This window comes from Rhamphochromis longiceps, linkage group LG23 (assembly GCF_057381845.1).
Source record: "Rhamphochromis longiceps isolate RC_006_pf linkage group LG23, R_longiceps_female_GT1.1, whole genome shotgun sequence".
In the NCBI taxonomy this organism is placed as follows: Eukaryota; Metazoa; Chordata; class Actinopteri; order Cichliformes; family Cichlidae; genus Rhamphochromis; species Rhamphochromis longiceps.
The window spans coordinates 25,197,608-25,224,849 of record NC_140578.1 but is presented as its reverse complement, the minus strand read 5'-3'; the positions used below and the strand labels follow the sequence as shown (position 1 = coordinate 25,224,849).

The 27,242-nt window shown below is 41.5% G+C and overlaps 1 protein-coding gene across 4 annotated transcripts; it reads right to left on the bottom strand.

Moving 5' to 3' along the window:
- Nucleotides 1-175: 175 nt before the first annotated feature.
- On the bottom strand, nucleotides 176-18,048 carry LOC146642046 (signal transducer and activator of transcription 1-alpha/beta-like). Of its 4 annotated transcripts, none has more exons than XM_085397251.1 (25): nucleotides 17,934-18,048; nucleotides 14,609-14,739; nucleotides 13,714-13,858; nucleotides 13,533-13,628; nucleotides 11,853-11,939; nucleotides 11,688-11,766; nucleotides 11,219-11,310; nucleotides 10,889-11,040; nucleotides 10,282-10,440; nucleotides 10,084-10,176; nucleotides 9,610-9,669; nucleotides 9,500-9,520; nucleotides 9,313-9,403; nucleotides 9,144-9,185; nucleotides 8,389-8,478; nucleotides 8,194-8,292; nucleotides 7,966-8,101; nucleotides 7,601-7,656; nucleotides 4,704-4,801; nucleotides 4,476-4,615; nucleotides 4,042-4,230; nucleotides 3,881-3,956; nucleotides 3,704-3,800; nucleotides 1,463-1,513; nucleotides 176-526 (listed from the first exon to the last, which is right to left on the bottom strand). In XM_085397251.1, the coding sequence occupies exons 2-25, from the start codon at nucleotides 14,734-14,736 to the stop codon at nucleotides 494-496; spliced, it is 2,310 nt and encodes a 769-aa protein (XP_085253377.1). In that variant the 5' UTR covers nucleotides 14,737-14,739; nucleotides 17,934-18,048; the 3' UTR covers nucleotides 176-493. The 4 variants fall into 4 exon arrangements, with proteins under 4 accessions (XP_085253377.1, XP_085253379.1, XP_085253378.1 ...); XM_085397253.1 differs by having other exon boundaries at nucleotides 4,704-4,798; XM_085397252.1 differs by having other exon boundaries at nucleotides 14,609-14,736; nucleotides 17,934-18,038.
- Between the last annotated feature and the right edge of the window lie 9,194 nt (nucleotides 18,049-27,242).

Sequence of the window (27,242 nt, the reverse complement as noted above, 5' to 3'; positions counted from 1 at the left end):
TTATTATAAAGGTAAAGATCAGACAGTATTACTGAAAGAACCCTAACCATCAAATGATGCGATGGTGGGGAAGAAGAACTCCCTTTAAACAGGAAGAAACCTCACAACAGGATCAGGGAGGGGGTGAGTGAAAGAGTAGGTTTTTATACCTTAAAAACAAAGCATGACTGACTCATTTTAATACAAGCATTTATTATACTGATAAAATGAATCCAAACAGTCATTTATGATGATCATTTCTCATGAAGCAAGCAGAAACGTTTTAAATGCTACAGTTTTACAGCAGAGGATACTGAGGGCTTTAAAGTTCACAGTTAATCAAAAAGAAACACTATGTACAAATAAAAAGGAGAAAATTTTCTCCTGTTTCTGAAAGGTGACCGTGCTGTCAAAATCATACAGGAATCTAAGAGTCGAGTACATAACCTGATGACCTCTGGTGAAAAGTACAGTACAAGGAGAAGAATGAAGGTCAAAGGAATATGACTTCCCTTCAGTTTCCATCTCGAAAGTCTGCTGCACTCATCTGAAAAGAAATAAGTAAAATTTGATTTAATTTTTTTATTTTTAATATAATTCCAAATCACAACAACAGTTCCCTCAAGGCGCTTTATATTGTAAGGTAAAGAACCTACAATATTACAGAGAAAACAGAAAAACACAAAACGTGCTGGCAGTTACAGGGTAACAGGGTTAGCAAGGAAGAAGAGCTTCATGCTTTTATTATCAATGTTCTCATTTCAACAAAATTGAGACAATTTAGGCCAAAATACATCTGGGAAATATTCTCAGCTACATGAAGAACAATGTGTCCTGTAGCCAGTGGTCTAAATCACACAGTACAGAGCTCAACATCACAGAGGCAGACTGGATTACGTGAAAAAATACAATACTGAGACCAAGCGCAGCTACCGACTCAAATAAAAATGAAAACAGTCAAAACTCATGTCAAAAAAGGGTCAGAAACCAGTTCAAAGTCATATCAGAAATTGGCATGTCAGAAGCCAGTCTAAAAACCAGTGGTGCAGTTTAGTTTACTGGTTAGCAGGCATGCATGCCTTATAGCTGAAAGCTTTGGTTTGGTCGACCAGCAATCCTTTGCTTCATCTTTCCTTGCACCCTCTCGCCTTCCGATCAAGTCTTGACTGCTAAACTGCCAAATAAATGTTAAAATCTTTAGAAACCCTTCCAAAATCATGCTGGACCCTAAACTTTGAAAATAAGAACGAGGAGGGCTGTCCAAATCATGGACCGTGTTGTCCTGTCAGATGGATTTTCTTTTAAAGAAGAAGAAAAAAAAAGGAAATAAACTTAATCTACCTGGGCGGCCCACACAAGTGAGGATGATGTACTAAACACTTGAGGGAGTTTAAACATTAGTATGGCAACATGCAGCAGGTGTGTCAAAGCTACACCGACTAAACTTTAACACACAGCAGCGCAACGCTGAAGCTGCATCTACCTGATGGTCAAAGTCTTCGAGATCCAGCAGATTGTTGGCCTGAAAGCAGACCTAGAAGACAGACAGAAACATTGTAGAGGGATAGACAACAGGAACAGCTGATGCAGTAAAGGGGGGCTGGAGCCTGTCCCAACACTAGAAACTGGTGTCCATAAAAGGAAGTCCCTTTTCAATGACATCATGCAGTGCCAAGAGGAAAAACAAAACAAAAACTGTTTCTCCAGGGGCAGAAGGTCATTTATACTGCCATGTTTTTAAAAAAAGAGACAAAGATTACTCAAAATGTCTCTCTTTTCATCTCTAAATGACATCAGAGTGTAAGGATTCAGCGCCAGCTGCTTTCAGACGCCATCAATAAGCTCCTTCATCATTTCTAACTGATGGCCAAGTGAGGGGAATCACTGCTGATGGGTTTTGGACAATTGTCCCCATTCAGAGCATGCAGAGCAAATTTCCATTAATTTGCATCTTTGCATAGACAGAAGACAACAGTAACATGTTTTAGGAGGTTTGATCTTCAGGTTCACCCTCCTGGTTGCACCAAACTTGATGGTCTTGCTGACAGGACCTCTCGGTTTTGTGGCGACCTCGTTCACCAAAAAGTAAGTACACACACACACACACACACACACACACACACACACACACACACACACACACACACACACACACACACACACACACACACACACACACGGAAACAATGAAAGTGAAGATAAACCAGAATCAGTCCAAATCCTCGGGCTCCTGCTTGCCCGCTGCAATCTGCATACTGCCACAAGGTGGTGCTGAAAGGGCCATCCACACAGAGAGCAGCAAGGTGGTGACAAGAGAGTCAATGACAACCAGCAACTTCAAGTGATGATGGGTAAAACTGAGGATTTGAGGACACATGACCAATAAGCATGTGATATTAACTTGTCCGCCATTTTGTCATTGTGATGATGTAGGATCGAGCAAATAAAGTTCCACTCACACACGCTTACAGACCAGTTGTGAGAGAGAAATGAATTGTGATAGTTGGTGGGAAAATAATTGCTAAAGCCTCAGTTAAACGTACTGACAATTTGGTCCCTGACAACCACTTGTTGCTAGGGAAAAATGCGTATTGCCCATCCGATTGGCAAAGACCTCCTTGTGAGCAGTTGGACTTGTCTACAGACATTGCCCAACTGCTCAAGATCGTTTGCCTTCAAAATAAAAGCTCTGGCAAAGGGTGACAAAGAGTGTCTGTGAAGGTTCTTAGTCATCCAGGTCATCATAGTCTAAAGAGCTTGGAAAGAAAAGCATCTGGACTTAAAGCCACTTCATAAACGCATGGCACAACATAGAAGAACTTCCTCCACGGGACAAGACTCAGCTGTTCATCTGCATCTAAAGGACAAAGGTCGCTCTTTTAAGGATGCCAATGTTCACATTTTGGACAGAGAGGACAGATGGTTTGAAAAAGAGAGTGAAAGACGCCATCTATGTCCACTGTGAACGACTGTCTTTGAACAGAGGCGATGGTTTACAACGCCAACTGTCTGCCATCTATACGCCAGTTTTGAGATCCCTTCCCAGACACCTTAACGCCCACTCACACCCTGGGCCATCTGACCTCAGTAAATCACATGATAGGGTGGGGCTGGGCTTCACAAGGCGTACACCCGACACCTTGGCTGATTGTGACCCACACCGTTTTCACACCTTGGACTTTGTGATTCGATAGAGGATCAATTAGAACTGAAGAAGCTTCTTGGATAGGAGGTGAAACATCTTAACCTCCTAGGACCTGGTGTCCACATATGTGGACATCACATTTTGGGTTATTTAGACCAAAATACTCAATTTTGCTCTACAAGGGCCTGATATACACCTACGAGGACATTATACTGCTACTGTTCTGTCAAAATTTTAAACGAATATCCTCATATGTGGCTCTTATTTTTCTTAAAAACAAAAGGTAAAAAAAAAAAAAAATCTGGTAATTCTTTGTTTTTACATTCATCGGGCCCCAATATGCCCAAATATCAAAAAGAAATTAAAAATGCATGCTTTGGAAGAGTTCGGGTCCTAGGAGGTTAAAGGAAACTTAAAGAAGTCCAGACGCTTTTATTTCCCAAGCACCCTAGGTTACAAAGATTGCAACTTTTACTTTGAAGGTGAACAGCCTTCATTTCTGGTTTGCGTTGTACTTTTTTGAAGTTTTACTACTGCTCGGCTAATACCAAATTTATAGTTTAAACAGTGCTGACTCACCACAGCGTCAATGTCTCTGGGGCTCACGTACTGCTCCAGAGCCTTGTAGTCGTCCGGAGACATCGGCATCATGTTGTCCTGTAGCCTGGACGGATGTCTGAACCACACGGACACAAACCATGATTACACGTTAAGTCTTTCTCTTTAGTCGTGATGCGTTTGTTTCTCTCTGCTTACACTTCTGAAACCGAAATGAGCTCCGTCTTCATGTAGCCAGTCTTGTCCGTGTCCTCAAACTCCATCGGTTCAGCAGCTGGAAGGTAAATGAAGCTTGGATGAAGGTCTGCAGAGTATCAGAGTATTTATGGGCGAAAACCAAACGTAACAGCAGCTCTTACCCTCTGATGGTTTGGGGTAGTACTTCCCAAAGGCCTTGTCTTTGGGTATGTTGGGGTAGAGGAAGCGAAGCGGGTTCTCTGGGATGTTTTCCGCTGCCATTACCTTGTAGGTGCGGATGATGTCGGGGAGCGAGACGGCGGAAAGCTCCTTCTTCGTGTACGGCTCCACGGAGTGGAAGACCGGCTTGTCTGCGTGGAAAAAGAGACCAAAGAGATTAAATCTGAGGACTAAACCTCCTTCAAACTTACTTCTTGCACAGGACATCAAGGCTATTGGTTCATGTGGTTTGATTTGAAGTCGTAGAGAAATCTCCCAAAATAAAAATGTCTCGTCAGCCACATCTTTAGAGACGTTTAATCATGAAAACCTTCAAAATTTCAAGTTTTGTGTTGTTGAAAGTGTAAATGAAGGTCAAATGAAGTGACTTTATTACCGTGGACGTCGTGTTCGATCCAGGTGAAGGTGATGGCTCCCTCTCGGCTGCTCTCGCTGAACCTGAGCAGGAAGGTGCCCGGACACTTGTCAGTCAGCAGAGCCTTCTCCCTCTCCTTACTGATGAATCCCATGATGCAGCTGCAGGAGGAGAAAACAAACAAACTCATGTTTACCGCTTAAATTCTCCCCCCACGGACTCTCGCAGCTTCACTAGAGCGCCACTCACCCATCGTTCCAGAGGGACAGCAGGTGTCTTTTGATCAGGTCCAGGATACCTTCAATCCACAACCAGAAAGGGAACGCCTTCTCGTTTGCGCTCTGCTGCTGGACGAATCACAAAGTCTGGTTCAGTGCACGATGAATAAAAGTGATTACAGGCGAATATTTGTTGGCTCAGATCACGAGGCAGCTGCTCCAGAGTCAAGGCTTTGGAGCAAGCTGCCTGAGGAGGCTGCAGCCATGGGAACGTGGCTCAAGTGTCAGTTATACTCAACATTAAAACAATCTTTAAAAGCTTTATTTGGGAGTAAACTTAGGGCCAATAGAAAAGAAGCTGATGACAAAGATACCCACTTGTTAGATGGATATAGATGAAGACACTGATATAAATACACTATGTTGCCAAAAGTATTCACTCAGCCATCCAAATCTTAAAATTCGGGTGTTCCAGTCATTTCCATGGCCACGACTGGATAAAATCCACCACCTGTGCATGCAGACTGTTTCTACAAACATTTGGGTCGCTCTGAGGAGCTCAGTGAATGAATGACTGAATGAATCCAGCATGGTATCGTGACAGGATGCCACCTGTGCAACAAGTCCAGGCATGAAATTTCCTTACTACTAAATATTCCAGTCAGCTGTGGGATGCAGACTTTCTCCAAAGTCAATCACCAAAGACTGCCAATGTAAAGCGTCAGATGCAGTGGTGTAAAGCACTCCACCACTGGACTCTAGAGCAGTGGAAACGTGTTCTCTGGAGCGAAGAATCACAGTTTTCAGTCTAGACCAGGGGTCGGCAACCTGGTGTAGACGCAGTCCTTATACTGCGGCTCCGCGTGGTTTGGGAAAATAAATGACAAGTATTTAGCTGAAGTGTATTTTTTGTGTTAGTTCTTTTTAAACTTGTAGTTCTAAATTGGAAGATTATTGTGATTTTGAAATATAAAAATAAAATTATATTTTATTATTTTTCGTCGCTCAAAATAGCGTCACACTCGCGGAAGCCGGTATACCCGCCGAAACGCCGTGCATTTCCCGAGACTTTCAACCCCTGGTAGGCTAATTATGGATCTTCAGATCCACATTATGTCAGCAGCTCCACCGTGAACTATGTTAAAAACAAACACCGCTCACGCCTCACAGATGACCGCTTACAGTCCCGCGCAAAGATGAAAGTCACTTCACTGTGCGCAGAGGTTCAGCAGCAGAAGTTCCATTGTAAACATACCACGGCAGACCTGACGATATTTCCATGAACATGCTTTTCAGCATCTCTTTATTGACCACTTTTCACACACAGCTGCTGTACGTATACAGCCGGCTGTAGCTTTTCAGCTCACAGCCCGACACACACCAACACAACAGCATAGAGAGCACAGACGTTAAGGCGGCGAGGCGTGATTGCGGGTGCCGCTCAGGTGCGTCCGCCTCCTCACATGCAGCGGCACTGCAGACCACGCCCCGCCACACACATTTACCAGGTAAAATAAATATAAGTAAATAAATAAATATTTATGCAAATATTTATTTTTCATTTTTTAGTAAATAGCCTGCATTTATATAGTGCTTTACTAGTCCCTAAGGACCCCAAAGTGCTTTACACTACATTCAGTCATCCACCCATTCACACACTGGTGATGGCAGCTACATTGTAGCCACAGCGCACTGACAGAGGCGAGGCTGCCGGACACTGGCGCCCTCTGACCACCACCAGTAGGCAACGGGTGAAGTGTCTTGCCCAAGGACACCACGACCGAGATTGTCGGAGCCGGGGCTCGAACCGGCAACTCTTGAGCCACAATCGCCCCGTTGCATAGTAGCGTAGTGCTTTTTTCCAATTATTTTTTAAAATTCAGGTCAAGGCTCTGCTACGCTCCAAAAGCCCAAAGGCGATATAAGGGTGGCACACAACAGTTTTTCTTTGCTACATGGATCGTTTTCCTTTTGTTATATTTCTTTAAGAGTTCAAAATGTGTTCATTACATAAATAAAATGTAATTTTCTCTGTAGCACTTCATGGATTTCATAAGCAACACACCTTAGTTGTTCACACAAAGCATAAAGGTAAAAAACAATACATACAGTGTTATCTTCATTTTAGATGTCAAAAAGTATTTGTGGCTCGCAGTGTTTTCCTTTGCGTGGAAACCGGGTCCAAATGGCTCTTTGGGTGTTAAAGGTTGCTGACCCCTGGTCTAGACGGTACTTGTCTGACTGCATTGTGCAAAGTGTAAAGTTTGTTGGAGCGGTTATTATGATGTGGGTTGTTTTTCAGGAGTTGGGCTCAGGCCCTTAGTTCCAGTGAAAGGAACATAGAGGGTTCAGCATATCAAGACATGTTGGACAATATCATGTTCTCAGCTTTGAACAGTTTGCGGATGGTCCCTTCCTGGTACAACATGACTGTTCACCAGTGCACAGAGTAAAGTCAATGAAGACATCGATGAGTGAGCTTGGTGTGGAAGAACTTGACTGGCCTGCACAGAGTCCTGTCCTCAAATCAACAGTTTGACCTCACAAATGTGCTTCTGGAAGAATGGTAAAAAATTCCTCAAAACACTCCTAAACCTATGGAAAGCCTTCCCAGAAGAGCTGAAGCTGTTATAGCTGCAAAGGGCCAACATCATATCAAACCTTATGGATTAAGAATGGGACGTCACTCAAGTTGATGTGTGTGTGTGAAGGCAGGCGAGTGAGTACTTTTGGCAGTACAGTGTATCAAACAGTCTTTACGGACTTTGTTTTTATTTGTAACTATTTACATCAACACCTCCATAATTGCATTTTTTTTTTAAGTTTTAACCTTTGTGATTGTTACGTTGCCCTCTGAGTCTCCTGGTTTTGAATATAAATGAAATCATTATCAGCTGGATAAATGAGGCTTATCAGACTATGGCTCACCTTGCAGAACTTGGTCCAGGGGATGAGTCCCTCCGGGTTCCTCTGAGCTTTGGTTCCTTCACAGAAAAACAACCAGGTACAAACATCTGCAGGTTATTCATGTGTGCTGCAGGTAGAAGTTTATTAGCACAGCAGTGACAGTCGGCCATTTGTTGACTTTGAGCCATTCGTTTTGGTCTGCAGCTTTCTGAGCCTCAGATCGTCTTATATTTCATCAGTAGTAAAGAAACGACAGATTGAGGGTTAAGATCTTTAGTTATAGTTAAGGTTTAAGCCTGTTATGAATAAAACAGAGACTTTAAAAGATATTTAGTGGCCTTGAATTTTCTTAAAACATTACCACATGTTATTTTTGTGCGTCTCACCGAGCAGTTTATCAGCGAGCATGTTGAGCTGCTCCTGGTTCAGGCCTCGCTTGGTGACGGAGGAGAACTGCCAGCTGAGCACCTCGGAGAGCTGAGACCACTTCGCCGCAGGAGGGGAGAGGAAGAACTTCAGGTTCTGGAAAATATGACAGTTGGAGATTGGTAAGAGACAAAAGCGAGGGTACGTGGAGGTGCTAGGAGCGGACTGAAATCAAAGCGTGTTCTCACTTTGGGCTCCGTGGTCAGCATGTTGTACCAGAGGATGGAGGCCCAGCCGCTGGGTAGCTGGCAGACGTTGGAGATGACGACCACGGGCAGAGAAATGGCCTAGAAATAAATAAAACGACAGGAGGAAGCAGCAGGGTTTAATCTCCTCTATCAACTCCAGTTTAATTCTGAGCATGAACAAAGGGCGGGTCTCACCTCAAGTTTGATGTCGAGTCCGGACTGGTTGAGCTGCAGCTCCGACTCAAAGCTGAGCGAGTGGAGCTCCTCGGTGACGATCAGAGGACCCTGAACACCCAGAGACACACTCAGCTTACCCAAAACACACAACACCCTTCCCCAAGCCTCTGCAGGAAGCATGCAACGTTCCTGTAAATAAACTTCACTCCACATCACCAATCTACACGTAAAACCACATCAAATGTAGTTTACAATCTTTCTCCAACAAAACAAACTATGTGTCCATATCTGTCCTTACGTCACATTTACAGAGGTTACATATAAAGTAGAACAAGGTTCCTCATATAGCTATGTAAGCTGTAATGCGGGACAATGAATTCTTTTCTTTTTCTAGTGTGCATTACATATAAAATGATTTTTTAGGCCACTGTTAGTTCTATAAAATCCCTTCAGTTTTTTCTAAAGAACTTTTATTTTGAAGCTTTCGCACTAACATGCCGTGGGAAGCTGAAACGGTGATTTTCATGTGACACTCGGCCTGGACAGAATTACTAATTTAATGGTTATATTCCACCACACAAGAGAATAAGCGCAGAGAAGGAGGGCGCGCTCCTACAGCTAAAGAAGAGGAAGAAAAAACATCCAGGTAGACGAGTCTGTTGCATATTGAAGGCCTCTATGATGACTGTAAAACAGCCAGTATGTGACCTGCAGTCTCAAACACACAGAGCAGGTTTGTGTATTATATGGAATAAAGTTTTAAAGGCTCTTACGTCATTTGTTCTGTTTCCAGGTCCTTTCTGTTCTTTGAGTTGCTGTATGGAGATTAAGTTGGAAAGGCATCACTATTAGGGTGTCTAAGAAATCTCCCTAAATAATAAAAACAATATATAACCAGTGGAAGGGAATACTGTGGGTTTAATACTAAGACACTGATTTTACCAAATGTCTGAACTCTGCTGCCAGACTGCCGTTGGACTCCTCCATGTTCATGACTTTGGTGTTTGTCCCCAAAATGTTAAACCTCCTGAACCTGATTCAAAGATGATCAATGGAAAGCTATTAATCAGCTGCGTTACTGAATAACACGTTATATATTTCAATGTGTATGAATACATTTCAGACGTACCCTTTCTTCTCTGTAACATCCCTGAGGAGAAAAAAAAAAAGTGTTACATATTTGGAAACATGCAGCATGATGATTCAAAGCGGCAAAAGCAAAGGTGAGAATTTGCTTACTTATCAAACAGGGCCTTGACTTTGAGCTGGTAGTTAAACTCTTGCAGTTTCACCAGAAACCTGAACCGAAAGGAAACGAGACTGAAACAGGAAGCTGACGCTCACCAACAGATAAACATCACCTGACGCAATTTCTGCGTTTTCATTTCATTTGGGTACAAAACAAAGAAGGAAAAATTCTTATTTTATTTATTTTGTGGGATGAAGAACTCTCTCTTAACAGGAAGAACCCTCCAGCAGAGCCAGGCTCAGGGATGTATAGATAGTATGGATACCAATGTTGGTATCAGTATTGGATCAATACCAAGCATGACAGGACCAAGAGTGGTAATAAACTGGTTCTGTTTTATTTATTTTTTTAGAAATTATATAAATGAGAAATTATATGAATTATTATATAACTTATATAAATGTAAAAATGATTTAGTGGTCAGGGCAGAAAGACACGTAAACACTTCACATTTAACTTCTTACCGAAGTTTCACCGTAAACTGGACGCCTGTTTTCAACACCAGTGGTCTCTGTGGGTGGGTGGGCATGCAAGGCTGCCTCTCTACAACTAGAGAGCTTCACACAGATCAGAATCCAGGTTAACAGCCAATAATAACAACACTCAGCAATAATAATGATAATAATAATAATGATAACAATAAAGAGTGAAGGGTTTCATACTTGGACAGCAGGTTTTTGAGGAGCTCCAGAGCTCGGCCTTCCAAGTAAGCCTTCTTCACTGTGATGGGGTCGTTCTCATAAGTGAACTTCTGCTCCAGCTCCTGCAGCTTCTTCAGGTGCTGACGGACCTGCTGCAGACTCTCCGCTACTGCCGTGAACCTGCAGGAGGGCGAGGACAGAAGATCAGATAACACACCAGATGAAGCACCCAGTCGACCGAAGAACTGTTCATGAACTGGACCCTGGATTACTTTTGGTTCTCCATTTACTTTCAGTCATTTATCTCCTCCATTTAGGATTTTTCCATATCGTTTAGTGACCACTTTCATCTGTTTATCTACCATGTTACGTCTTTTATCAAACTATTTTAACATCTTATTAAACCCCTTTAACCTTTCTTCTCAAACAGGTTCACATCCTCGCAGGTGTTTAATCAAAATGAACTGATGAAAAAAAACTGATGGAAAAATTACGATGAGGAAGGTGAGGGAAATATTAAATATAGGTGGAAGAATGAAAAAGACACTAAGATTGATGGCTAAGCAGAAGAGGAAGTGAAGAAAGAGGCGATTAAAGAGGAAGCGATGGGATGGAGAGGGCGGCTCACCAGTTCTGCAGCTGGTCCACGCAGGCGTTGGGCGGGCCACCGATGCAGGCGATCTTCTGACGCTGCTTCCAGTCGGGCAGCTCCTCGGAGATCAACTCTGCCAGCAGGGCCTGAGTGACGTTCAGCAGCTCGTTCAGCCCGAGCACAGCATCCTAAAAAAATCAAAACAAAAAAACCCACACCCAAGAGTCCATCGCATCAGTCACATCAAATGTCCTGTTATGGCGTTTAAAACTCCTCAGAAAGAAAAAGTTTATAAGATCAAAATGACTTTATTGTTACAGCCCAGTGACCTCAAAGGGATTATATGTTAGTCGTGTTTCTCGTCACCTGACGCTTGGCTTTCAGCTCAAAGCACATCCTCCCGACTGTCATCTTCTCCTTCTCCAGGTCCTTCACCGTCATGCCGTTCATTTCATTCTCTGTGGAGGAAGAAGGAAAAAAAATGCACACAATTAAAACTTGGAAGCAACATAGATTGAATTTTAAATGAACTTTTAAGAGCATTTAATATATGTCAGTTTGGAAAAGGCCTTTCACTCTGTAATTTTACCAACACGAGCTACTTTGTTCCAATTTTTTAAGATCAGATCACCGCATTTGGCAACAAGTGCGCTTTAGCTCAAAACCTCAAAACTCCGTCAGCTCTCTGAAATTATTTCTCTGCCTCCATAACTCAAATTGCCCCTTGACATGTTGATCTTCACTGTATTACCAAAAGTACTTCCTCAGCCATCCAAATCACTGCAATCACATTTTGGGGTTTGGCTCTACAGCTGAGCCTGGACGATTTCCTCACCTCTGTTCTTCAGTGTGTTGACTTTGAAGTCATACTCGTCCTGCAGGTCTTCTACGTTCTTAATGTTCTGATCCACCACCTGATAGTCAAAGAGCCCGTTAGAGATTTTCCAGCAGAGCCGGGCCAACCTCGAGCTGGGACCTACACGCTGCGTAATAGTTTTACCTGGACTATGTGCTTCATCTCTTTCACTTTGTTGTCCAGCTTCTGTTTCTCCACCACCATGGCCGACACTGCCCCATCGGTCTCATCCTACCGAAACAGAGGTCACACATTTTAACGTCTCTGAAACAGAAACAGGTTTAGACTCTTCGGTACCTTGAAAAGTGAAACTGAATTCAGGTATTAATTTAGACATAGAGGTTAAAGTTCTGCTAAACAACGAAATCAGATCAAGATTACACCCACTCCAAGTGTCTCAATCTTAAGACAAAATCCGCTCTCCTTAGCTAACATTAAGCATCATTATCACAGAGTATATCGTAGTTTTGATAGCAAAACTGCATCAGTCTTAATGTATGTGGTGTAGATGAACAGAAACCCGTGCTGCTACCCTCATGTTTAATCAGATTTCTAGATAAGGCATTTAAAAGTAAAAACAAAGAAGAGGGAAGAAAACAGAATCGCAAAACATGCTAAATAAAGAAGGAACACTTGCTGTAGTTTTAAGGTGTTCAGACTTTTCAGGTATTTGACAAGTGTTCTGACTTGTAGACGTTTCACTTGGGTCATAGTTTTGTCCACTGATCTGTCTGCAGAGGAGCAAATTTTAGCCAGTTTCTCATCAGGGCCAAAAACATCACTCTGGGATCAATGAGGATATCACAGGCAAGTATTTCCTTTTCCAGGCATGTCCCACCGGGAGAGGCCCCAGGGCAGACCCAGGACACAGCTGGCATGCCTTGGTGTTCCTCCAGATAAGTGGAGGAGGTTGGTGGGGATGGCTTGGGAGAGGGAGGCCTGGGCATCTCTGCTTGGGCTGCTGCCCCCGTGACCTGGCTCCGGATAAGCGGAAGAAGATAGATGGATGGACAGATGGTATTTCCTTTTAAATTAAAAGTAATTTATCCCACAAGCGTTGCAGTTTTATACATGAAAAAAAATAGGTATAAGGGGTGTAATGAAGTAGATCCTTTCCAATTCTTTCTATCTTTTAGATCTAGTAGAAGGTTGCTTTAATCTTCTGATTACAGCTTGTGGCTGTGAAATAGAAATTTCTGTGTTTGAGTGGAAAGATAACATGCAGATGAAAAATTACTGGGAAAAAAAACAAAAAAAGGATGATTTATTTTTTTACTCTGTGAGAGTAAAAGAATATAAACAGCATGAAGGTGAAATGGTTTTTACAGCTTTATTTAATGCACTAAAGTTATAGTACATAAGAAAAAAGCTGATTCTGAGGTTGTTTCTGTTGGTTTTTCATTTTGAAGAATGAGAACTCAGTCCCTGTGTGCATATTGGGCTTTGATTCATAGAGCATGCAGACGTGTACGCACCATGCATCAGCATGATTTTGGAGCATTCAAGCAGCCATTAAGTTGGAAAAGTAATACAATTCTTATCATTTGTTCAGCTATTTTTGTCTTGAAAGCATCTTTTCTCTTGCTTTAAGTTGCATCTGGTAGGATTTACGATGGTCTACCTGCACCAGAAGCTGGCTGTAATCCACCTATAAGCTGTTTGAATCCTGAACACTCGTCTATAATTTAAACCCCAGATGTGTGAGCCTAAAAGTAAATGTGTATTTAAAGCCAGAGTCTGATTAACGGAAGGATTTAGATCTGTCGGGTGTTATTCTGCTGTCATAGTTATGTTCTAACAACGAAACCGAGCTGCAGCTTTTACCTCTGTGCTCTTTGCAATCTCCAGTATCTTCAGCTCCTCCTTCAGGTTTCTGGAGATGATCATGGCCATGTGGACGGGATCTTCCTGGAAGCGATCCTGGAGAGAGAACCGCTCGTACTTTTAGTTACATAAAGGAATTTAACCTGCCTCACACAGAAGTATTTCGAATCCAGGGTCGGACCTGCAAGTTCCTCTTGATCTTGCGAATGTTGTGCTGCAGCAGGAAGTTGTTCTCCAGAGCGAAGCGGCTGTGTTGGTCGTCCAGCTGAGCGAGAAGGTCGTGGAAACGAACCGTGGCCAGAGAGTCCTGCATGGCCACCGTGTCCCTGAGGAGACCACAGTAAGTCTTTGAGTAGCATGAACAGAAGACGCTCAGTTTGGGGTTAACCTTGAAAGGGTTACAAATTGGTTTTCAGCAAATGCTGTGCTTCAACAAAACCTTTATCCAAATATTGAGAAGTCCATGATTATCAGTCTCATTAGCTCAAACACTTTTGCTTTGGTCTGATAAAAATCTAGCAATGGAACAGTTAATGAACAGATGCTGAAATGATGATGAAGGACAGGTATTTCTGCACTTTTACAACCAGGATTTTATGGGCTGTGAGGACTTTTTCCCCCACATGTAATTAAATTTTTGCAGCTGAACCAAAACTCTCAATATGCGCAAAGATATCCCTGCATTGTGGATACAATGTCATGAAGCTTTCCATATCCTTGGTGACCCTGTTGTTTTCCAGTGCAGGACCATAGATCCAGATCCACGTCCACAAGTGTGAGCTCGCTTCTGTTTGGTCTACGATGTCGATACAAATGCACCTACAGTTTTCTTTTCCATCAGGACATCCAGTTTAACCTTTGCTTTGATTTACTTTGCAACCTTTGATTTTCTTGTTTTAGTGTTAGTTATTCCTCTTTTTATTGTATGGAGGGGATATGCCAGATAAAAAAAATTCAGGTAAATCAGTACAGGTATTACAATAAAAACAACTTTTTAATGGTTCAAACGAGTCGATGAGAAACGTTTGCCAAAAAAAAAAAAAAAAAAGACGCTGCCCTTTATTCGGACTTCTTACCAGTCGATGCTTTCGATCCACTTGCTCAGGTACTGACGGATGTCCATGGGGAACGAGTCATCGTACAGCTGATCCACCTGCTCCAGGTACTTGCTGTCCAGCATCTGAAGCTGGCCCCACTGCGCCATCTTCTGGTGAATGAAAGCAGCTCTGTCAGGACATTTTTTGCACGATGTGGCACAGTCTACGCAAAAGACGGGAGAGTCTAAAAGCTGCATTCTTACTAATGACCAGCAGTGAGATAGCCTCTTCCCTATGGGCTCAAAATGTGGTCATAAATATTTTGTACTTGTAAAAAAGATTTGTGTGTGTAAAAAAGATTTGTGTGTGGACTTAGCCAAAAAAAACCTGCAAGTTACAACTACGAATTTTGACCCTATTTTTCTTCCTTTCATCTGATTGGTGAATGTCATGTCAATCACAAATGTAACAATCCAATCAGAATTTGTGATTGACATGACGTTGACCAATCAGCTTAAAGGAAGAAAAATAGGGTCAAAATTCATACTTGTAACTTGCAGGGGTTTTTTTGAGCTAAGTCCACACACAAATCTTTTTTACACACACAAATCTTTTTTACGCATGCACAATTTTTTTTTTTTTTTTACACATACAAATCTTTTTTACAAGTACAAAATATTTATGACCACATTTTGAGCCCATACTTCCCCTGCTCAGCGATGCCAATAAAATAAACTCTCTTGGTGCGTTTTTTCACTAAAATCTGTATTTTCACATCTTGCTAATTAAACATGAACTTAATTTTATTGCTTTTTATCTGTGTTAGTGTCAGAAATAAGAGGTAATCAGTGCCACTCAGTTTCAAAACAACAGGTAGGTGATGGCCAAATTGCTCAGCTTCATCATTTTCCTAAAAAGCACAAAAGGTGGCTACATATATACAGGCTTTTCTACCGAGCATCAGGCAAGATTATTCACCATTTTAGTTTCACAGATAAGAAATGTTAAAGCATTTTTTCTGTCATACATATCCTGTTTCGTGGTGGATGTTCATGCACCAGAGCCTCAAATAATGAGGACAGTGTATGTGCGAGTAATCGCTCTAGCCTCAGACTGCTCTAAATACTCAGTTTCAAAAATTCCTTTTCCTACTCTTTGATCTTTATGATGTCATGGAGGGCACATATTTCTAACATGTGCAACAAAAGTCTTGATAGTGAGGGGCAGCCAATCAGAGCTGCTTAAAGTCAGCTTAAAAGTGAAGGAGCTAAAACAGCTTAGACAGAGAATGAACTGGAGACCAAGTATGAGATAAATAAAAATGGTAAATGGCCTGTATTTGTATAGCGCTTTTCTAGTCCCTAAGAACCCCAAAGCACTTTACACAACCTGTCATCCACCCATTCACACACACATTCACACGCTGGTGATGGCAAGCTACATTGTAGCCACCCTGGGGCGCACTGACAGAGGTGAGGCTGCCGGACACTGGCGCCACCGGGCCCTCTGACCACCACCAGTAGGTAACGGGTGAAGTGTCTTGCCCAAGGACACAACGACCGAGACTGTCGGAGCCGGGGCTCGAACCGGCAACCTTCCGATTACAAGGCGAACTCCCAACTCTTGAGCCACGATCGCCGCCATATAATATTATTATTATTATTATTCTAATCTGGGAATCATGCAAAGCTACTCTAGCAGAGTCCAGGAGTGAAAATATGGAGCTGGAAATAAGCAGAAAAAGTCTGATTTTATATACTTTTTCACTGGTGTGTCATCAAAGACTGAAGAAAACCCTAGCTGGGTTATTAAACGCCCACAAAAGCAGATCATGTGTGTAAATTTATCGACATGTATGTCACATTTCTGTCTGCAGTCTTCCGCTGTAGACACACAACAGTTAATAAAAACATACAGAATCTATTATCATGAGGCTGTGAGATAAAAGTGGCAGAAATCTGAGACTTTTTAAAAAACCCTTTAAAGGGAATTTACGCTTTTTGAGAATTCGCTAGACGTGGATACTTAGTTAAAGTTTATATACAGTGTAGAAGTGTATAATAATCCTGAATAAATAAAGGAAACATTTTTTAGTCATTTGTTCTGAGCTTGGTTTTCTAAGAACTCATCTTAAATCCATAAATATATGAGGATAATTCAATAATTTGAAGATCTAATTGAAAATATTTTTTTATTTCTGACTCTCCTTGCATCACTGTGGACAGAAGACAAAGGTCAGGAAGCTCCAAAACATTTTTCTCACTACAGAAAACCAGCTGCTTGTTTACAGTGTGAGAAATTGTGAAATGATAAGTGCTGACTCGAGGATTGTCGCGGGCTGCCACCCGCCTCCTTCCTGGCTCAGTTGTGCTCTGACTTAAGATCAGAAAGTAAAAACAAAGAAAGATGTGTGTGATGATGTAAAGGAACATCCAACACTGATTTCTGTTAAAAGTAGCTGGATTTCATAGACACTGAAGCTCAAACTGTAATTAGCTGCACAGATTAATTCCCATATTGTAAAACAGGATTGTTTGACAGCTAAAGAAGAGACAAATTAACATTTTGTTGTTTTGTTTTTTTTAAATCAAACGCAATCTTATCTGTATTTATCTTGTTCCAAGTGGCTAAACCTGAATGTAGGAGGCGTCTAAGGTCAGCTTAGGTTTCAATTTCCCCACAAATGCGACTCTGCCTCCAGCATCAGTTAAAAAATATATCATTAAGAGTATTTAAACGTATGTGTATCTATATATATATGACCTAATTCCACATTCATGAGACGATCATAGCCAATAAATCCATTTCACAGCTTTAATTTTTAATCTTTCTGGCTCCCCAAGTCACTTAAGGCAGCCCTGTGGTCCTTTCCAGCTCTCCTCAGCCAAACTCTAATCGGTAATGTGTCTTTTTTAAGATTCAAGCAGAGCCCCTTATTTTAACGTCTAACAATACAAGACTCAATAGATTATCTATATGTTGGTGCCTCACCTGAGAGATCGGCATATACAATAATTTATCTGGTGTTACACATCGACTAAGATCCCGACTTTTACACGGGGTTGACAGGTAATTATTTACGTTTCGGACCCCTAATGGTTGGAGGTATGGACGTAAGCGTGTAAAAAGTTAAGAGTTGATTTAAATAACGGCTACGGACAGATACACAAATATTAACACATACACAGAGGAACGCTTATATCCCGTAAACTGCCATCAAGTGTTTGCAGGAGTCGTTTTTTTTTAGCATTACCGATTAGCAAGTTTAAGTGCTCTCCTAGCACGGCTTGCTGTGTAAAAGGGTCACAGATGCGATTAATATAAAACAACGTCACCTTTTGAACATGTAAGTCATGTAACTTACCTTTAATGTAAAGGTAACGTGAACAAGCTTCCACGGGAAGTAAGTTGTGTTTCCGAAAACGCTTGAGTCCCTAACAGCTCTCCTACCTTTTTTCTACTCCAGTGGCGCAGCTTACTTTACGGAACACTATCAGCCAATCACCGCACACCATTTACGACAAGCCCCCGCCCTTTTCCACGAGACAGCCAATCACAAAGAGGGAAAAACGGCTGTTGTTGACAGCTACCAAGCATGCCTGAAAAAAAATACACAGGAGTTTTTTTGTTTAAAGCTGCCCCTGTAAGTATAACATCAAGAGTCAAGATGTATTTTGTCATTGTACAAAGTCAAAGAGAACGACACTGTACATAAAATGTATTTTTAATTGAGTTTAAAGCAACATGACGCAGGCTTTTCGGAGGGAGAAAGTCAGTACAGAGAAGAGCCAAGAGTGACCACGTGTTTTCAGAGAAAGCGAAAGCTGCAAGGACGCCTACAACTCTGAAACTGAAACTTAACTTAAAAATTATGTTTGATCGTTGACATGTGAAAAAAATTCTGGAACAAGAAAGTAATAACTGAAAATAAAAGACGTATTTAAAAAACATAACAAAAAAACTAAACTTTAAAAAAAAATCTTATTGTAGTCTAAATATCAAAAGTTATAATCTTGTACCGACAACAAAAAGGTGCTAATCACCGGTTTTAAAACGTAAATATTTCACTAATATTTATTCTTTGTAGTTCTTATATTTTACAAAGTTGAAAACTTCAATGGAGAACAAAAGTCTTGCCCCAGCCCACATTTCTTCCAAGAAGTCAGAATTTCCTGTAATTTTCTAAGTGGTTTTGAGCAGTATTTCCCCAGGCTTTCCAAGGACCTCTCAAAGTTTTTCTTTGGGCATTAGCTACATTTCCACTTCACTTAAGTCTTTCAGAGGAAAAAAGGAAGTGGTAGATGCATCTGGACCTTCAGCTGATCCATCTAATGTTCACTGAAGCCTCATCAGAAATGGTCTCAGTGGAAGGTGGCTGTCAGGAAGCCATTCTTAAACAGGAAGGGGAACAGGAAGAAAAGGCCTGAACTGAAAGGAAGTGGAAATCAGTCTGATGGAGTGATGAATCCAGATCTGAATGTTTATGGTTCTAATCATCATTAATATGCAGACCGGTAGGCAGAAAAGAGGTACAGTGAGTGTTTACAGTCATCTGTAAAACATGGTGGAGGCTCCGACATTGTTTGGGCTGCATTTCAGTCAACGATATTGAAGATCTTTGTCAAAACTGATGAATTATCAACATAGAAAAGTACCATCACATTTTGATCCAGCATGCAATACCATCTGGAAATCATCTGATTGGAAACAGTTTAATTTTTCTTCATGACAATGATCCAAAACACACTGCCAATGCAGTAGAAACATACCTGGATAGACAAAAAACACAGAGTGGAACACTATCGGTCATGGATTGGCCTCCCCGGAGCCCGGACCTCAACATTATTGAAGCAGTGTGGGATCAGTGCTTTCAACACCATCCAACCCGCACTACTGAGAGGGAAGCTGGAGGGAGCCAGAGTAGGCAGACAGCTGACTGCATGGACCATCGACTACCTTACCAACAGACCACAGTATGTGAGGCTCCACGACTGTGTGTCCGAGGTGGTAATCTGCAGCACGGGGGCACCACAGGGCACGGTTCTCTCACCTTTCCTGTTCAGCCTTTACACTTCAGACTTCTGTTATAATTCGGACGATTGCCATCTACAGAAGTTCTCAGATGATACAACCATCATTGGATGCATATCAGACGGGAATGATCAGGAATACAGGGGGGTCATCAGTGACTTTGTTGGCTGGTGTGAGACCAACGTACTCCAAATCAACGCTGGCAAGACAAAGGAGATGATCATAGACTTCAGGAGGAAGTCAACCCCTACAACACCGGTGAACATCCAAGGGAAAGATATTGAGATAGTGGACTCTTATAAGTACCTGGGTGTTCACCTCAACAATAAACTGGACTGGACTACAAATACAGACGTCCTGTATAAGAAGGGCCAGAGTTGACTCCACCTGCTGAGGAGACTGAGGTCCTTCAGAGTCTGCAGGACTCTGTTAAGGACATTCTATGACACTGTGGTAGCATCTGCCTTTTTCTATGCAGTGGCCTGCTGGGGGAGTGGATGCACGGACAGGAACAGGAGCAGGATTGACAAACTGGTCTAGCTCCATGCTGGGATGTCCCCTGGAGTCTGTGGAGGTGGTTGGCGAGAGGAGGATGTTAGTAAAGCTGACATCCATCATGAACAACCCACATCACCCACTGCATGAGTATGTGAGTGGGCTGAGCAGCTCCTTTAGTCAGAGACTGAAACACCCTCGCTGCAGGAAGGAGCGCTTTCGCAGATCATTCATCCCAACAGCAGTTGGACTCTATAACTCCTCAATCACGATGTCATAAGTCACTGGACACTGTGAACATCCACGGTCACCACTTCATGCATAATAGACCTTCCATGTGTATGGACATGTGCAGGTATATATGTCTGTATATGTATACATATGTATATTTAGTGTGTACATGTGTGTGTGTACATGTCTATAAATCCGATTGTTCAGTCTGACGTCACTAGCCGTGTCTGGGCCTAAACTCCGCTGCAGGTCCATATATCAAACGATCACTATGGCATTACTGAGAGTTGAAAAACTGTCTAAAGTCTTTCATCTTTAATAAAATGATCAGCGTTCTGCTCTACCAGGTGTAACAATTGAGTTTAACATCCAGGCATCCATGAAAACGGAATTTATGACATTTAACGGAGTTAGAAGTTAGCAGGGAGTTAGCTCGCTAGCTTCTATCTAAATACAATATAGCATGTCCTGACTGCGGGGTTTTGGAAACAAATTAAAACGTACAGCTCTGCTATCACTTCCAACATAAATGAAGACAGAAAACTAAACAGCAGTGACGTTTGTAGGGTTACTGAAGTTGGGCTAGCTGGTATATAATGATGTGCTACGTGACCGCTAGCGACACAGCTATGTTAGCATAATATAAACAAGCTAACTTTTTTTCCACTCGATAAAAGTTAACGTGAGTGTTCTCGGTGGTCAGGAACAAATGTAATCGCATGGCAGGATGCTGTAAAAGGACCAAACTTCAGCCAGGAGAACAACTGAGATAATCCATCCACAATAGGTCAAGGGTCAACAGTGATCACTGACTGTTTTAGGAGCTTTTTGAGATCAAATAGAAGAAAATACATAACATTAAACATGTTAACAACACAAAAGCCATATTAAACGCAGACTACTTTAGACCCGGAAGTAGGATTCGTCGCGTCATCACTGAACAACCGGATAGGAATAGTAGTGGTACAATAGTTATGTTAAGCTATATAGTTTATGTCTTCCATATTTCCAACTATATCCATAATCACATACTGTGTATGCTACCATTGTATATAGTGTATTATCTTACTTTTTTTCATTGATTGTACTTATTTGTATTTTTGTATTTCCTTCTGATATCTGTACCTGAGCTGAGGTGACGCAAAAATTTCCCCGTTGTGGGATCAATAAAGTCTTATCTTATCTTATTGTATCTTATCATGTTGACAGAGAACAGAACAGAAGGCAGAAACATTCAAAGAAGAGCTTTGAATGTCCTTCAAGAAGCCTGAAGAACTATTCCTGAAGAAATGACAGATTTCGATAAATCAATCACCTGTTTCTCATTATCCTGCTAGGAACCTTCTAAAATAGGGGTGTGGAACTCCAGACCTCAAGGGCCAGGTCCTTAGACATGTCCTTGATCCAACACAGCTGATTTAAATGGCTAAATTACCTCCTCAATATGTCTTGAAGTTCTCTGGAGGCCCGGTAATGAACTAATCATTTGATTCAGGTGTGTTGACCCAGGGTGATATCTAAAACCTGCAGGCTGGCCCACCGGACCTTGAGGCCTGGAGCTCCCCACCCTGTTCTAGAGGCTATCATGAAGTTGCTGAAAGCAGTGCATCATCCACCAACCAGTTTGACCAGTAGACAAACTGCAAAGGGTCCAACTGGTGGCCTGTAATGTCCTTCACATGGGCTAACACCAGGTGTTCAAGGGATTTCATGACCACAGACGTCAAGGCGACAGGCATACATGCCAACCCTCCTGATTTGAATCCCGAATTTCAGTACCCCTCCCGAAAATCTCCATTCTCCCAAATTTCTCCTGATTTTCCACCTGGACAACAAAAATGAAAAACCATATCCCAGAATTCATTCCAGCCATTTCCAGTTTCCAACAATGGCGGCAGCTACTTAGGTTTAATATTACTCTTATTACTCTTTCTGGGTTGCAAACTAAACTTTTAGCATATTTTCAGGTGAGAATGTAGGTGTGTAAACTTCAAATATCTGAGCCGGCAAGAACAGCGAACTCCCGGTACATCATTTTCAAACCCCCGCGGTCTTTCGCCACTCAGGTTAAACATGATATATGAGTCACTTAGATAACCTAAAAATGTTATTGTTTTTTTACTTCTTTTTTTTTTTAGTGTTTTATTTGTTCCTGAGTAAATTGGTTTGGCTGAGATTAAAGTTATTAGATACGATTAGATTAAATAAAACTTTATTAATCCCTTGGGAGGGTTCCTCCGGGGGTTTTCACACAGCTGAATAAACATCAAACAGAAAACTGATTAAACAGAAGTGTGAGATGGTCGAGAATTTACACCAGTGTCTGGTTATATTTAGATAGCAAGGAGCAGATGGCAGAGTTTCACTCCACTGAGAGAGCTCGTGATGTAATTCTGAAGGCTAGACCATCACAGTCGCTCACTTCCGGCCTACCCGGCTTTCGGAGGACCCGGCCCACTTATAGCACGAAGGCCGGGTCCTCAGGTGGATGCAGCCTCTGAATTTGGACAGCCCCGGCTCGGGGACAGTAATAATGGTGACATTTAACTTACTTTAAATACATAATTTTAAATAAATAAACACTGTAAAATTCAAGTTTTTTTGTTTTGTATATGTGTATACCCCCCCTTTATTAAATGTCTCCCTAATTCTGAGGTCTCAAGGTTGGCAAGTATGGCGTCAGGTCTATAATCATTCAATCCTGGAATGGTGGGTTTCTTGGGGATGATGGTGGAGTGTTTGAAGCAGGAGGGAACTTCACACAGCTCCAGGGATCTTTTGAGGATGTGGGTAAAGCTGGGAGTTCCTGTTTTTTTAAGAGTTGGAAGTTTTCATGCATTTACTACAGAAGCATTTCTTTGGGAAAAAATGAAACTTAATGTTGAAATAGCCCTTTGTTTTCTTATAATAAGATATCTCGGGAAATAAATGTGTAATTAAATTTCTTTATATTGATAGAAAAGGGTGTTTCAGAGATCTGGCACACTTAAGATTAAAGTAGGCTGTATGTGGCCAACAATGTAAAATGAGTTTAACATTGCTGGTCTAATAGTGACATGTCTGTTAATTTCCACATCTTACTTCCTCTTCTTCAGTAACCTTCTGCTTAAAGAAAAAAAATTCTGATTTCATAATTTCTCAAACTGCTACTTGTGTTCTGTTTCTGATCTGATCTGTCAAAGGGGAACTCACAAACAGCTTCAAGGTCTGAAAATCAGCAGATGCAGTGAACACTGAACATCAAACTGCTGCTCTCTGGAGGTGATGGTCCACTTCTTCATCTCTATGGTAGGTTGTAGCCGGGTTGGCTTAGTTCAGCTCAACTCAGTTTTTAGGGTTTTCCATTAGGTGTTAGCGCCTCGTACTGGGTACTTCTTTAGTACTTAAATACTTTTTTAGGAGTTCCAAGCGAGCCTAGTCAAGCCAAAAACATGATGTCAACAGACTGCAATACACTGATTGGCCAGGAAGTGACATCACTGGAAGAGTCATGAGAGCAACTCCCATTTTTGAAACCAGCCAATGAGCCAACACACAAACCAATATTTTGGCCATTAACCATTGATTTAGGAGAAGGTATGCCATCACCTCAGTGTCCTCTTTTGTTGTGTTGCGTTTACGTCGCACACAACTGACATCACGGGACTTTCGGGTCATGTTGCTATAACCCAGCCACACTGAAGTGGTAAACTATTGTAATTTTTCTCTTTTGTCCTGTCTTCATTCTCACTCTCATCAAGTGCTTGCTCATAGAGCTAAATCTAATTGTTGGTGATTATTCTCTATACAATATAATCTTTACAATATAATTTAAAAGCACCTTGAGACAACTGCTGTTCGGATTTAGTGCTATATAAATAAAATTCAATTGAATTGAATAAATGGAAAACACAACTGAGTTGAGTCGACTTGAGTGGAAAAGAGCTAGTGGAAAAAAGGCAATTGTTCCAGATAAGTGATCAACATGTAGAGCACCATCAGCTGAAGAAAAACTGTTCCTTTACCTGGCTGCATTTAACAGAACATCACCTCATGGGAACACTATCGATACCAACGCTGTTATTGTAATCAGATTGATACTAGCGGGATAGGACCAATACTTTGTTAATATGCTATGAGTTCAGTATGTAGCCCACTAAACTGTTTTAAACACATACAGTAATTATTACTTGATATACACAAAATAATAATAATCCTCAAACATGCAGATTTCTAGCCTATAAGACAAACAACAATAACTGACCCAGAGTGGCTTAGAGACAGGCACATTTACAAACCACGTCTCCACACTGCTTTCCCTTTATAGGTTAAAACTATCGGTATTGGTATCTTAAAACCTGTATTCACTTGGTATCCGATTGATACCAAAAGTTTGCAGTATCGCACACCACCAACTGGTGGATGATGGGCTATGGGAATGTGAAACCATCACAAACCATGTCACAGCAGATAAATCAGAGGTTCAATGAAAACCACCTCCCCGGTAGCAGCATTTAGAATAAATAAAAATGAAAACTAATAAATAGCTAACTATAAATGTAAAAATACCAACTATACAACTGTACAAATATACAAGGCTTATTTAGATGTGCAAAATTGCTCTGTAGTGTTGCACATGTCTTGGGCAAGTGCGTTTGTGCGTGTGTGTACATGTTTAGACAACTTTGTGAGGACAGAAAATTGGCATGCTACTATACTTCTGGGGACCAACAGACACTTATGGCAGTGTTTCCTAACCACTGTGATGCATAGGTGTGCTGTGGAAGATTATCTGGTTTCACCCGATTAGTACTCCAAGCAAACGTGAGTAACGGGAAGAACAATTAAATTCTCTTCCACTGGAGGGCAGTACAACATCTTGCTCCAATTAAATGGGTTGCCAAATGCCAGTAAAACAGAAGACGAAGAAGAAATTACATATAGCCATGCAACAACTGCGTAATAGCAATAGATAAATATTTGAAAAGAAAAAGTAGTCAGTCTCCAGATCCTGGAGAAAATTCCGACCCAGATGAATGCCCTAGCATGAGTAGCGGTCACAAGAAAGCCAAAATGGTATACAGCACATTCCAAATTAGTATGTAAATAATATTTAAGTGTCATAAAGATTAAATATGTTGTTTTTCAATTAAACTCATGGATGGCATTGTGTCTCAGGGCTCTTTGGATCACTGAAATCAATCTCGGACACCTGTAATAATTAGTTTGCCAGTCCACATTATAATAATACATTTTACATTTTATTTAAAAGCAACTTTCAGAACACCCAAGGACACTGTATAGCAAATAAAACAGGCATAAAAACATTAAAATTATCCACAATAATAAGAGTAGCAGATAGAAAGTTTAAGATCATGGATAAGTTATACGGAGTAGGCAATTTTAAACAGGTGGGTTTTGAGTTTGGACTTAAAAAGAGGGAATGAAGTGATGTTTCTGAGGTCAGGGGCTAAGGAGTTCCAAAGTCGAGGGGCAGAGCAACTAAAAGCCCTGCCCCCCATAGAAACAAGAGGAGAGGAAGGAACAAGAGAAAGGGAAGAGGATGATCTGAGGTACCGGGAGGGGATGGTGATCTGAACCAAGTCAGAAAAGTATGGTGGGGAGAGAGAATGAATAGCCTTAAATGTATGGAGGAGTATTTTAAAATGAATGTGAGATTTGACCGGGAGCCAATGAAGCTGCTTCAGAATAGGGGTGATGTAGTGGGCAGAGGGAGTCTTAGTGTTAATACCGGTGGCTGAGTTCTGGACATGATGAAGCTTATTGACGGATTTTTGTGTAAGGCCAAATAAGAGTTAATTACAGTAGTCGAGGCTATGAACGAGAATGGCATGAGGAGTGAGGAAGGGGTGGAGGCAATTGATGTTACGGAGATGGAAATACGCTGAGTGAGTGACATTATTAATGTGTGAATTTGAAGGATAGTGTACAGTCAAGAATGACACCCAAACATTTCACAGAGGGAGAGATAGAAACCGGCAGTTTATTGATAATAACAGAAAACCAGGTAGTTCTGGATAGTGATGATTTAGAGCCAACCAGAAGAAGTTCTGATTTGTTGCTGTTGAGTTTAAGAAAGTTGGAGGAAAACCATTGTTACGGCCCTGGCCGTCTAGAGTTTGTTTCTGTCTTGTCTTTAAGAATCTACAGGTCCTTCCTGATTGCAGAGCTGGCGGCAGCTGATTGGTCCCCTCATCATGTGGCTGTTTTTAAAAGATCCCTCACCAGCAGTTGTTGGCGGCAGCGACTGACAGCAGTAGCAGACCTGAACCTGGCTTCCAAACCTTGTGTTATTCGTGTGTCATTCCTGAGATTTACTGAGCTTTGTATATAATGTGTAAATTAGTCTTCACTTGTAAATAGTACATTGTAAATAGACACTGAAACAGAAGGGCTGAGCTGCCTTATTATTTTCTTGTACTGTTTTCTCCTGTTTATTTCAGTTAGGGAGTTAGGTGTAGCATGTCTTTTGTTTGGTTTTTGTTTCACATAGGGTTTTAGATAGCACCTCCTTTCCTGACTTAGCTTGTTTTTTTTGTTATTTTGGCCTTTGTTCACCCCGAAGTTGAGTTTTTCAGTGTAGACACAAACCACCGTTCACTTCAAAGATTGGCTTCTGGGCATAGTTTGGGGGCCAGGACAGGGTCACTTCCTTTCTAACCCTTATGTTATGTTCCTGTACCCCTAGACTGGGGCGTAACACCATGAATTAAGTTTGGCTAAACAGAGGGTAAGAGAGGGAGGAGTCGGGTTTGGTGGACAGGTAAAGCTGGGTGTCGTCGGCATAGCAGTGCACTGAATATTATATTTACGGAAAATGTGTCCTAGTGGAAAGAGGTAAATGATGAAAAGGAGGGACCCAAGAACAGATCCCTGGGGCACCCCAGAAGACAAAGGCTGAGAAGTGAAGGATGTT